At 45.2% G+C, this 13,131-nt stretch overlaps 1 protein-coding gene across 2 annotated transcripts in view; it reads right to left on the bottom strand.

The window, feature by feature from the left end:
- Positions 1-13,131, bottom strand: part of LOC119652347 (unconventional myosin heavy chain 6) — a 199,840-nt gene that overhangs the window by 16,552 nt on the left and 170,157 nt on the right. For both annotated transcript variants that reach the window (XM_038056375.1, XM_038056374.1), the window contains 5 exons: positions 3,897-4,197; positions 3,056-3,829; positions 2,773-2,996; positions 2,573-2,711; positions 2,285-2,514 (listed from right to left, as the gene is read on the bottom strand). In XM_038056375.1, coding sequence (XP_037912303.1) covers positions 2,285-2,514; positions 2,573-2,711; positions 2,773-2,996; positions 3,056-3,829; positions 3,897-4,197 — 1,668 coding nt within the window. The remainder of the gene's footprint in view (positions 1-2,284; positions 2,515-2,572; positions 2,712-2,772; positions 2,997-3,055; positions 3,830-3,896; positions 4,198-13,131) is intronic.

Consider the following 13,131-nt stretch of genomic DNA (forward strand, 5'->3'; position numbering starts at 1 on the left):
TCATTCATGCTATCAAAGCATGGCTCCAAATGGTGAAACTGGACCTAGCGGAAGATAAGACGGAGGCAGCCCTTATTATAAATCGCAGGAAAAGCAATATTGTCAAAATCCAGGTTGGTAATCACGAGGTCATTTCAAAATCGATCATTAGATACCTGGGAGTAATGATCGATGCCAAGTTGAGCTTGAAGAAACACTTGGACTATGCGCACGAAAAGGTAGCAAGGACTAGATCATCTCTTACAAGGATGATGACTAATATTGGAGGGCTAAAATCTAGTCGCCGGCTGCTTATCGCAGGGGTGGTGAAATTCATCCTGATATACACGGCTCCTATCTCGGCGCTCGCACTGAATAATAGTGCAACCAGGGAAAAATAAATTCGGCATGATGGTTCCCTTGAATCTTCTAGCGAATGCGGCACACTGTTTTCACCGTAGACGAAAGGCAAATCCGTCGAAGTGACTGCTGTCATCCGAAAAACCACTAGGAAGAAGCTGTACAGGAGATGGCAGTAGCGGTGGGATAATTCTGAGAAAGGTTGCTGGACCCATACACTGATCCCGCCTATTGAGAGACGGGTCAAAGGGAAGCATGGAAAGGTTGAATTACCACCTAGCGCAGTTCCTTGCGGGACACGATGGATACAGGAAGTACTTACATCGTTTCGGGTTAGGTGAGTCCCTAGACTGTCCCCAATGCGCTGTTACACACGAGGACCAGGAGCATGTTATGTTCCATTGTCCGAGATCCATGAATGAAAAAGGAAGGTTAAACAAGGAGATGCTGAAATCGGAAAGAAATTGGCGGAGGGGAGCCCAATTGAAAGTCGCCAGGGCTGAGTTCAGACCTTTGAATTTTACCTTACGAAAGTTAAACTTGGTAGGCTTGTGAACAGACAGAGGAGTGGAGTCGAGTGTTCTGAGCATTACATTCGAGAGCAGGCTAATGGGCGTCGGGAGCATTGTAAGTGATAGCATTAGGGGATTGAGAAAAACAACGCAGAGGAAGATTAGAGAGGACAAGATCAAGGGTACGATTTAAATGATTTCTGGCAAGGTTAAATCGGAGGGCGGTACCGGTGGTTTTCAAGAAGACTGGGAGTAGTAGGCCAAAAGAATATAGGAAGGTTCAAATCGCCACAGAAGATGAAAGGAAGAAAGGAGAACAAAATGATTAGGACTTCTGATAATTCGTCGAAGAAGTCTTCGTACAGAGAAGGGGTTGGCTGAGATAGGGAAAATATAAACAGGATATGATGGCGGAACGTCTTGTACAGTGACGGAATTATAGGTGAAGGATGAGGAGGAAAAGATGGTGTTGACACAGAAAGGGCACTTAACAGTTATCAGGACACCACCACTGGTTAACTTGCCAAATGCTCTCTGTCACAATGAAAGACAGAGTAACCTTCGAAGAGTTCGGAATCTAAATTTCTACATTTTGGTAAAAAAGTCTTAAATTATGAAAATCTTTCAAGGTTGGCAAGGCAGGTCGGCGGACCGGAAATTTTCTCAAGCTTGGTCCTCAGATAAGGCTTGATCCCTTGCGACCAAAAGGAAGATTGTTTCGAAGTTACGTAACTTTGAAGGTAACTATCATTTGGTCGGGAGAGCCACCCTTCGTTAGCTTCACACACGAAAGAGGTGGCGGAGTTGGGTTTGTTTCTGGTGAAGGTAAGGATATCGTCGGAAGTGGTGGAGCGAGCTCGGTGTGAGGCAGCTCTATAGGCCGCTGGAGTGAGATGAGATCGGGATGACAAGAGCTGTGGTCTGCAGTTCGGTGGTGGCCGGCATCGGTGAGGTGCTGGAGAGGTCATGCGGAGGCGCTGGTGCAGCGTCAGTAGGACGATCGTTGGAGTTGCGTAGTGCAGTCAATGCCGAGTAGGGAGCGTGCTCCTCGGATGGAAGGCGATTGTTGTGGATAGTTTAGCTTGGAGGCACGGTCGTATGGTACGATCTTTTATAGTTTAATTGGAATATTACATGGCAGACATAGGAGGGGGATTAATCGTCCGGGGCGACTTAAGCATGGCATCAATATTGTCAGGCGTAGTCGTCGACAGACTATATACAGACCCAGGCAGGGGTGTCTCAGAAGCCGAGACTACGGTGGGACATGATGACGCAGCAGATTGAAACTGCATCTTGAATCGACACAGTTTTTTTTTTTACTAGATTTGCGCGATATTCTTTTATTTTGTTTTGTGTTTGTTTCAGCTTCCGGAAGGATTCAATTATTACAGATTATTCAGATTATCAGATAGCGAAAATGATCAACTTACATTTCCCAAGCGGCTATGATGTCATAAAGATAGTCGTGAGATTTGACATGCTCCTCGCCATCCGGTCGGGATTGGTATATTGCCCAGCCATCTGTGTTACCTAGATTCAGTTTCTCTGCTAGTTTTGCTACTGCATCACTCGCCGTGTCCGTGGGATGGACATCTATTGCCTTCGTGCGACCATCCAAGAAAAAGAAGCGACAAACGATTGTGCCTAGTCGACGCATCGCCTACAAGCCAAACAGAATATTTTTACTATGCACATGGGGGAGGATAAGGCATACTTACTGCAACCTCCACACTTGATGGTGGATACAAACGAGGTGACACTTTCGTACATTTACAATTATCCATACACCATTGTACATATTGTCGCAATTTACCGTCCAATGATTCTAAATTTTTCTTAAGGAAGCTGACGAAGTATCTGAAATTGGTAGGTTAAGAGTTAGGAGATTTAGGGTAGGTGTTAATTTGAAAAGACGCACTTGAAGAGCAACTTGCTTGGCTGGAAAGCAACGATAGTTAAGCAAAGCAATAGCCAAACACGATCTGTCCATTCCGAGTGTGGATTATTCGTTGCCTGTCGCATGCATTGTACAAAAATCTCGTCACGAAGCTCTTCCCGTTCAATTCCTTGGCCAATGATGTATTGAATAACCTGAAGTTCACGCTCAGCGTTCAATTCCCCTCGAGTATATTTCGCTAAATCCTGTTTGAATGGTCAGAGATTATTGAAAGGACTTTGCTAAACCCAAAGCTGTTACTCACCCTGAAAATATTACAAGCAACGACCACGTTCTCTGGATCATACATGTGAATATGGGACGATGGGATGGTGCTACCACGGTAGTACGTTATCATTTCGTATTTCGGCACCATATCGGGAGATTTCTTTCCTTTGCGGGTCAAAGTAGCCATAATGGTACCCTCCGGAGATCGCTCATGAGAATTGAAATAGTTCTCAGCAAATTCCAGGATATCATAGTAGACATCATCGCGTAAGGCGTCTTTCTCCGACACATCAACCTGTTGCATTTCCTGTAGCTTCTTCTCGACACGGTGTTTGCGTCGTTGCTCTCGTTCAGCATAGGGGTGACCCGTTCCGGTTGATGAAGCTCTCGAACTAGGTCGACTGTGTTTTGGTGAAGAGGGACTCATCGGACCACCAGATGATCGCTGAACTGGACTAGCCGATCGTGCAACATTAACAACTGCTGGACTTTTGGGTCTTAGTTTGTGACCGGTACCACTTAGTCCATTCTCTTGAATGAGTGAGGTCGACATTGGGTCAGAAATATCAGGCACTGGATGAAGTTCTTCTTGTCGTGGAACAATAGCATCGTAGATGGGTTCATCTTTTATGTGATTCACCAAGTTAGGTTTTGTGACAGGTTGTGGTTTGGTCAACGTTCCGTTAGTGGTAGGTGGAGGAGGTGGCGGCATGGTGGGTTCAGGTAAGGTTGGTACACCTTTGACCGGTGGTGTCTTAGTCGGTCGCTCCAGTGCTAAACCTTCAATTTCTTGCTGAATGACATTCTCCAACTGAATAAGCAAGGAAAAGATCGTAACAATATCTTATCAATGAGATTCCTATCGCATCAAGACTTACCTCCACATCAAGGTCATTGACTAAACTATCCATCCTTTCACCGATCTCTTCCAATACCGGATTAGAAGTCTTTGACGACGGTGTTGGCTGTACTTCACTGAGAAATGCAAATAGATTATCTAAGTCGACCGATTCGTTACTTTGTTGATGGATCGCCCCTGCAGATGGTGCGTGACCGTTCATTTTCGTTGCATCTACATTCGTCCCGGGCATGGGTGGCGGTGGTATAGACGTATTTGAAAATTTCGTGTTTAGTTGCTCAGCCATTTGTGACAATGCAATGATTTCTTCTTGAACCAATCTGGAAAGTTAAAAAGAAGAACAATGTTGGTGTATTTGTATCTTTTTGGAACGAAACATATATGAAGCAATGTCTCTTGGGACTCCCGGATAGAATCTGTCGTAAATATTCCATTGAAAGCACAGTAATTGCCTTAGTAAGGGAAGTATTAAGTAATCTTACTCTATTAGAAAGTAAACATCGAGCAAAAGTCTTAATCGCTATCTATTTTGATAGAGCATTCGAGAAGATTCCCAAATTATTTAAAGATATAGTCCTGGATTATTTTTTAGCACCACTCAGATAACTCAAAATAAGAAATTGAAACTGATAACATCCTAACTTCACTGCTTTGATCGTTAATTAATAGACGGAAATAACGATTGGATGTTGACTAGGTCTAAGATAGAAATAGGTCTAAAGAAAAACGTACTACACTAATACACCACTAAATACGCATGCAAACGAGATTATGAAATTTTTTTGTGTTAAGGACGCTGGGAGTTCTGAGTCCGCACCCACTTGGGAAGCAACTGATGACAGACCGCTTGGGAAAGAACTTACTTCCTCTCTCCCCGTCCAAAAAAAGTTTACTGACGATTTCGTCCAGGGCAGAGGCAACTCATCAGATGCTACCTCACCTCTGCCCTGGGAGTAGCGTGACCGAAAGTAGTGACATGTTGTAATCACTTAGAAAACTTGGGTGTTTAACTCAAAAAGAGGAGTCCGTGGACCACAAGAGAGGAAGTAAGTTGCTTCCCAAGTGGTCCGTCATCAAGGCGGTGCAGACTCAGGACTCCCACCATCCTCAACACAAAAAATTCACTTTGGCCTGGTTTAGGTTTGAACTTACTACGGATTTCACTTCAATATAATTCGCACTCATGTCGTGTTTGCGGAGCGATTACCACCTGTACCTACTTTCGGTCACTCTGCTCCCAGGGCAGAGGTGAGGCAGCGTCTGATGAGTTGCCTCTGCCCTGGACGAAACCGTCAGTCAACTTTTTTTTAGATTATGGAAACTTTTAGGCGTTTACTCCAATTATAAGGCATGTTTTTCTTACATAATAGACCCTGTAAGCCTTCACTCAATTGGTAGATTTGTAGTTTACCTGTTAAGACCACTTTTTGAATGGAAAAACATTGAGGAGATGTACACAAAATAAGGTGCTAACTGTGCTCGAACACATTGAAATGTTACCCTTCAACTAGGAGAAACACGACTTGCGGCTTCGTCCAGGCCCTGGGAGCAGCGTGACCGAAGCGGTGGTGCGAATGTATATAAAGAGCGCTCACTCACTGGGTCGTTACACACAGAACAGGGTTGAAGCAGTATCTGTTGAGTTGCCCCTGCCCTGGATAAGCCTTGAAGTCGTCTTTCTTATTCTTCGGGCACTCGGGTGCGTAGCACAGAAAAAGGGAGTAAGCAGTTCTCGAATTGGTCTGGTTAGCCATCAAATGGATGCGGGTTCAGGACTCATCATCCCTTAAATAAAAAAGCAAGCCTTCATGGCGAAGCGCCCAGACCATCCGATAGATGTAACCGACAGAACCTTCGACATCAATTTGCCGCCATGGACACAGTATTATAACTCGCCAGAGACCCTGAATTGCGTTAAACCCAACACTTGACCAATAAGGTTAGAATCAGCATTTATTTTTTTATTCTCACGGAATAATCTACAGCGTTCATTTAAAAAAGGAAAGAACCATCACGGACGACAACTACGTTGCGTTTGGACGTCAAGAAGTAGATCCTGGGCCAACATGGGTATACTGCGAGGACAACAACCAACAAACACCACTGCTCAAAAAGCAGGGACAAGGAAAAGCACGTCTGAGATCAATATACCAGACGCCAGGAAGGAGACAGGTATCAGTGGAACATGTGCTAAATGGTACCTGCGTTATCTGAAGGAAAGTCTGAAACCAGAAGGGGATCTTAAGAACGCTCATTACAGACCTAAGCCATCTTTATCAGGGCCAAGAGGGGAGCAGCGGAGATTAGCTCACATGGGGGGAATTCTCCCAAAAAACCCCAAACCTGAACCCAAGAGGAGGAACACATAGATAGGTCAGGAGTGAAGGCAGGAATCAGGAAGCCCGCCATTAGCTATGCTAGTGCGGTCAAGGGTATTCGACTGGCCATACTACCAAAAACATTTTACGAGTAAATACTCAATCATGAGGAGCAGGAAACTATCGAAAACCTTGTCATCAGGCAGATGTGCAAGAGATGGACTGCGAAACTTGTATTCACCGGGGTACGCTTTCGACCAGGTCATATAATGGTGGACTACGGAGGATATTGCAGAGTGGTTTAGGACTATAATTCCTAAATTGCCAGGCAGTCGAAAAGCACTTCGGAGGAGAGATCGGATGAAAAACTTACCGAGGTCCCCGAAAGAATCTCGGAGGCCATAGAAGCAAAAAAAAGACTTGTTGCCCAGTGTAGAGCAGAATCTGGACGATCTAGACCTAGATCTTCGGGGGTTTTGGACGGAGAGCGACGTGTAGGAAAACGCCATGTCGAAAAAAGAGGAGGGTGATACTCCGATGGTGAAGAGGAGCTCCAAACAATAACGGAGCAAATGGCCAACACCAAGATAGCCCAGATAAACCTTCACTATGCGAAATCTGCATCTGTAGTAATTGCAAGAGCAAGTTCCAAGGAGAAGATTGGAATAGTGCTGGTTAAGAAGCTCTTGGTGTATCGGAAGATCGCGGTCTGTAAGCAGGAAGCTTGCAGGTAATTTGGGACTCCTTTTGCGGAAAGCCAAGAGATTGCATCATTCTTAAACGTAATTTGAAATACAAATGTCTTTCTGAGTTCTTAACCGGGGATCTTGTGGCTATCCAAGTCTCATTGGAAGCCGGGAGGAGTACCCGAGAGGCAGTCGTGGCATTGGGATACTTCCCAGGAGACGAAATCTGGGCTCCACCAGAACAAGTCGCAAAACTGACGAAGTATTGTGAGAAGAGGACGTTGCCACTTCTATTCGGGTGTGATGCCAACGCCCACCACGAAGTCTGGGGAAGCAGCTACACCAATCGTAGAGTTGAGTACTTTCTTGAATTTATCCTTAGCAATAAGTTAGAAATATATAACTTAGGGAACGCTCCAACATTTGTGACCAGCACTAAACAGGAGGTACTAGACATAACTCTAGGAAATACTCTAATGAACGGAATGGTGAGTTATTGGAGAGTGTCGGATGAACCTTCTAACATATGTCTGATCACAGGATAATCAGATTCGACATTGAGGGTAATTCCGAAGTAGAAAGAAAAATAAGGAATCCCAGGACAACGGGTTGGGAATCCTACGCAACGCACCTGAGCAACAACATTACCCACCTTCAAGGGGGCGGTGACATCAGAAGCGAACTGGAACTAGAAACAGTGGTGGAAAACCTCAACACAGTCGTCAACCGGGCAAAACAAATCGGGGACTGGCCGAGGTACAAAAATGCACTGACTGCGTATGGCAACGCGATCAGGGAAATAAAACGGAACAGCTTCAAGGAATTCTGTGAAAGAATCGAATAGACCACAGGAGTAACAAGGCTTTACAAAGCTGTAGCCAAAGACGGGGCAACATTTTGTGTCTGTCTGAAGAAGGAGGATGGGACATTTACCGAGAATGAGGAGGACAAAGAATACCTGTTTCTCACAATACAATTTCCGGGGTTCTACCTCACGGCGGAAGGTGACAACAGCCTGTCTGATTCCCGAGCAATGAATAAAAAGGGAAGAAAGGAGAGGAAACTAGCACTGCTCGGGTAAGGTGGGCAGTGGGAACTTTTAAATCACTGAAGTAGATAGCATCTCCCCAGTACTAATCCAGAGAGGCGTAGAAATCATCTTAGAGTCTCTTCTGAAGATGATAAGAGGCAGCATAGCCCCGGCGGCGGTACTGGCTTTTATACTCTGAAAAATCAAGTGATAGCAGACGCTAATCCGGTGTCGGATTGAAATTGACGCTACCGCAAGGCGCACTCTCTTGATCTGGAAGTCGGTTTTTGACAGGATTTTGGCTGCAAGATTCCGGTCCAGGTTAAGGAGCATGCAATGTAGAAAACGAAAAATTCCGACATAGTGGAGAAGGATGCTTTCTATCAGTAATTACGAGCAGTAATTCGTGATGGGTGATCTGAAGGTGGGCCTTGATAATACCTTCCTCGGACACATGATTTATCGTATGTCTTGGCGACCGTAAGACCGTTCGGACAGCGAATATACTAAGTAATCCGCCTGAGAATATCGATAAGCATTGAGTCACTATAAAAAATGTTCGCGGACTATATCCCGAAGGGATTCCGCCGACTGTAGAATTGTGGCGCGAATCGATGAACGGAATGAATTTAAAGCTCTATTGATCACGGCGGGAAGTTCAACGCAATAGCCGCTGCAATAAAAGGGAATTTGTTATTGCGCGTCAAGGAAGCAGAAGCTGCCGCAGATGTGCAGCTGAGCAGGTCGGAGATTCCTCCTCTTGCGGATAAAGTGGCTGGTCACCGTAACATGTAGATAGGGATTGCTTCTTTAACCAGAAGAGAAATCGTCTCGGCCAAGGGTACACACAAATGGATTAAAGCCACTAGGCTTGACGACCTCCCGGAGAATTATTGATAACTGCTCCTGCAACCGGAACCGGATTTGGAGATCAACAGCGGAGTTCGCCCGGGTTGCATCTTCTCACTGTTATTATCTCTTTTTTTATCAGTGATGTTCTTCATGCTGCCTTGTCCAGAGGACGTGGAGGAATTCAATGGATGATGACAGCTTTCCTTAAACACTTCGACTACACTGATGACATCACTGGGTCATGGACCTTGGCCAAATGCCTCTGGATTTGGAAAGTAGAAAGCGAGTAGAGTTGGGCTGAAGATAAACATCAACCAAACCAAGGTTCCTCGTCTCACAGGTCATCATAATCTGCTTGCACGGGCAGAGCAATGAAGGCGTCAGCCAATTTGTATACCCAAGAAGCGTGGTTTTTGTGGATGATGGCACCGAACCGGATGTTGACGAACGCATTAACAGCGCTAGATCCGCTTTCGTTGCTTTGTCTCAAAATCTGGAAATGCAGTTATTTCAGCACTAAGATCAAGTTAAGACTGTTTTGTACTAGTACGCTTCTTTTCCGTTAACACCTGTCTGCGTCGTATCGTCAGATTACGCTGGTTTACGCTTGTATAACAGTACGCTGGCACAACTGCCAGCCCCTAGGCCTGGGACTCGAATGGGTCGCACCAGGGCACTTGGCGCAAGACAATAGAGAAGGAGTACAGGCGCCTCAGGAAATGGTGAGGGAGCTAAAGCGCATTTCAGGAAACCTGATTTACACGCTATATCCCAGCAAGGGGTAAGTGACAACCACATATATATATACTCGTATATTGAGGCCCGACATCGCATGCCTCTGTTCTAACCAGGTTAAAGAATGCGGGGGTCAAGTCCGTACTAATCAAAGTTGGTGAACCAAACCCGCTTCCACGCGGTAATTTTCGACTTTACTGTGGAAGAAGACAGGGGATTGGAAAGCAGACTAAACTAGACCTAATAACTTAAATTTTAGCATAAAGATTTCCTGAGATGTACGGAATGTTCACTTCCTCTTGAGGATTCAGCTCAATAGTTGTCCGATTGCCTGGTCTAAATTTTCGCTCTGCTGTACAACTTGGGGCCGAGAAATAGAAAAATTTGGCTCTGTATGTCGGATTTCAGCCCACGATGCAGTAACTCTTCCAATCCATCTTAAGAAAGCGGATGTCTGACATTTCAGGTACGAAAGATGGTCCGATGGTCCCTTTTGTAATAGGTATAATAGGACTATTCATTCTAATGCGATACTGACATTCTATATATATATGGTGACTTACAATGCAGTAAATTTAATAAATAAATTTAATAATGGTAGGATTTCCACAAAACTTACTAGTATAATCATCATCATCAACGGCGCAACAACGGGTCTCCGCACTAGGCCTGCCTTAATAAGGAACTCCGTGTTGTCTCATGGACAGACAGACCAAGACAAAGGGCCGAAGTCCATTTGAGGCCTTCTCGCCTCTCTAGATATAGTTCTAGCAAACGAAGGAAATCTAAAATTCTTTCGGAAAGGAGGGTCTGCCCCAATCGTACACCTGACGTTTGCTAGCCCTGCACGTAGTATGTCCTGGCACGTTAGCGGGGACTACATCCACAGTGATCACCAGGCAATTATCTTTGAAATATTCAGAGAGAGCATATCCAAAGTCAGAAAAGGCATGAGGACGGTCTACAAAAGCATTGAATGATCAAATCGTCGTTGATGTGTGCCAAGACCAACCTACTAAGGCTGGCTGAGTAGCACATTCCCTGGTAGAAGACACCCCATATTTGGTGACGATTAGTTTTCCCACCTTCTTCACTTCTGTTCTATTCTTATTCTATTCATAGCTACTTGTAAGAACGGACGCTCTGGTATGGCATCAATGCCAGATCCCAGGAGTACGTTGTCTCCACGGATGTCCCACAGTACAATGAGGCACTCATTTTTCCGGTTTTGCAGAAGGCCAGGTTAGTTGTTAGTTAGCAGAATATCTAGAAGGTGATGAGTTGCACTCATGCGAAGAAGTCAGTGCTGTTAAGTCTTAGTTAGATAGTACTGGATTGTCAAGAACGATAGCGAACGTGAGAGGCCGCGGCTTACTTGGAGGCTGCTTATAGCCAGGGTGATGAGGCCCATTTTGCTGCATGCAGCCCCAGTTTGGGGAACAGCGTACACAAAATTGGTGGCGGCCTATAGAAGAACAGCCAGGGATGTGTTCTGTGTTCAGAACAGTCTGAAATGATCCGGCTTTCATAATTTCAGGCCTATTGACATCTTGGCAGACGAGACATCAGATCCACCTCTTCTTTATCGCAGGTGAAAGAAGCCGAAAAGGAGAGATATATAGGTAAATGACAACAACGCTGGGTTCACTCAGAAGAGGGTTATTGGACACATAAATTGATTCTCACCGTCAGCATATGGAGATTCCATCCAATTTCTCAAAGGCTATGGAGGATGTTGTCAGTTATTTATTTATTTAATTTAATTTAACGGAGAACAGACTAAATTCCAATTAATTATTGTCCTTAGGAGGAGGAGAAAGCAAAAAACTTATCCTATGTTTAAAACTACTTAAAGTAGGGAAGTTAAAAGGACCAAGCTGTTTTGCATTATAATGTCGGCAAAGCCTGCGAATCGGGGAATGAAAATAGACTTCGAGCTCCGCGAAATGCACGTTGAAAATATCTGCGTTACGTGTGTTATAAGACGCAGGACGGCAGGTGATCTCGTCAGCGGCGGAGCAGTCCATCAGACCCGAGGAAAGTTTAAAGAATGTGCATAGATCCAGATAGGATCTACGCTGTTGTAGGAAGGGAAGGTTTAGAAAGCGGAAGCGGGAGGGGTAATCCACACGAGGGAAGCTTTTCTTAAAGAAGAGGGAACGGGTGAATTTACGTTGCACATTTTCAAGGGCAAGACAATCACAGTTACGAGAGGGTGACCAGATCACAGAGCAATACTCATGGGTATTCCTCACGAGAGAATTGAAGAGAGCTAAGGGTGGTTTGGAACCAAAATCAGAGGAGGAGCGAAGTATAATGCCTGACAATTTTGCTGCTCGATTAATGACATCGAGGCAATGGGTGTCAAAGCGAAGTTTATTGTCGAAAGTGCCTCCGACGTCTTGAGTGGAATTTAAGCAGGATAAGGAATGTCCGTCAAGCGAGTAGGAGAAAGAAGTGGGTGAGGATTTTAGGGAGTAGCACATAGAGTGACACTTTCCCACGTTTAGCGCTAAACCATTAGTCGAGCACCAACGCACTCTGATTCGTTCAGGATAGATTGAAAGGAAACACATTCCATAGGCGACGATATAGCGGCAAACAGCTTAAGGTCTTCTGCATAGAGCAAACAGGGACAAGTAAGGAGAGGAGGAAGGTCGTTAATAAAAAATAAAAATAACAAAGGACCCAGAATAGATCCCTGTGGGACGCCAGAAGAGGGGGAGAAGGAGCGGGAAGTACAGCCGTCAAAAGAGACGCGGCAGGATCGGTTGGAAAGGTAAGAGGCAAGTCATAAAACAAGTGGTATGGGAACGTTTAGAGACGAGAGTTTGGATAGAAGTATCTTGTGATTTACAGTGTCGAAGGCTTTCGCGAAGTCAGTGTAAATGGTATACACTTCTTGCCTACGTTTAACGAAGCCATGTTGCTCTTTCACTATGTGTTGCCCAAAGTGGACGGACAACCAGTCGCTGACATATCTTTACAGGATTTTGAAAAAACGATCGCCACTTTTGTGAATGGGGATAATGAGAGCCTCTTTCCACAAGCCGGGAAAATGATTCTCTTCGAGGCTTTTGTTGAAAATAAGAGATAGAGGAAGGAAGATGGACTAAACAGTTTTGAGCAAAAAGAGGTTTGGAAGACCATCGTAGCCAGGTCCGACATTGGCATCAAGTTTGCCAATGAGGTGTTCGACAAGGATAGGGGTAAGAAGGGGAATGGCAGGCCATGCGGGGCAGGCTACGTCCACTATCGGGAGGTATTCGGAGGAAGGAGGGGGAACATAGACTGGCGAAGGGGAATGGTAGGCCATGCGGGGCAGGCTACGTCCACTATCGGGAGGTATTCGGAGGAAGGAGGGGGAACATAGACTGACGAAAAGTAGCGGCAGAGTAAATCACAAGATAGTTGGGGGGAGTTAGCTGAGAAGCCAGAGAATTTAATGGACGGAGGGGATAACTGGGCCGGGCAGTGGGAGTTGCGAATATGGGACCAGAAATGTTTCAGGTTTCCGCGCTTTAGTGAGTCTTCCACGCTGGACAAATATTCATTTCTGGACTTACGTATTAAGGATTTGACCGAGGAACGATGGGATTTGAGAAAAAACTAAGTCAACAACGTTTCTAGAAG

The sequence above is a fragment of the Hermetia illucens genome, chromosome 3 (assembly GCF_905115235.1).
Source record: "Hermetia illucens chromosome 3, iHerIll2.2.curated.20191125, whole genome shotgun sequence".
NCBI classification, from domain to species: Eukaryota; Metazoa; Arthropoda; class Insecta; order Diptera; family Stratiomyidae; genus Hermetia; species Hermetia illucens.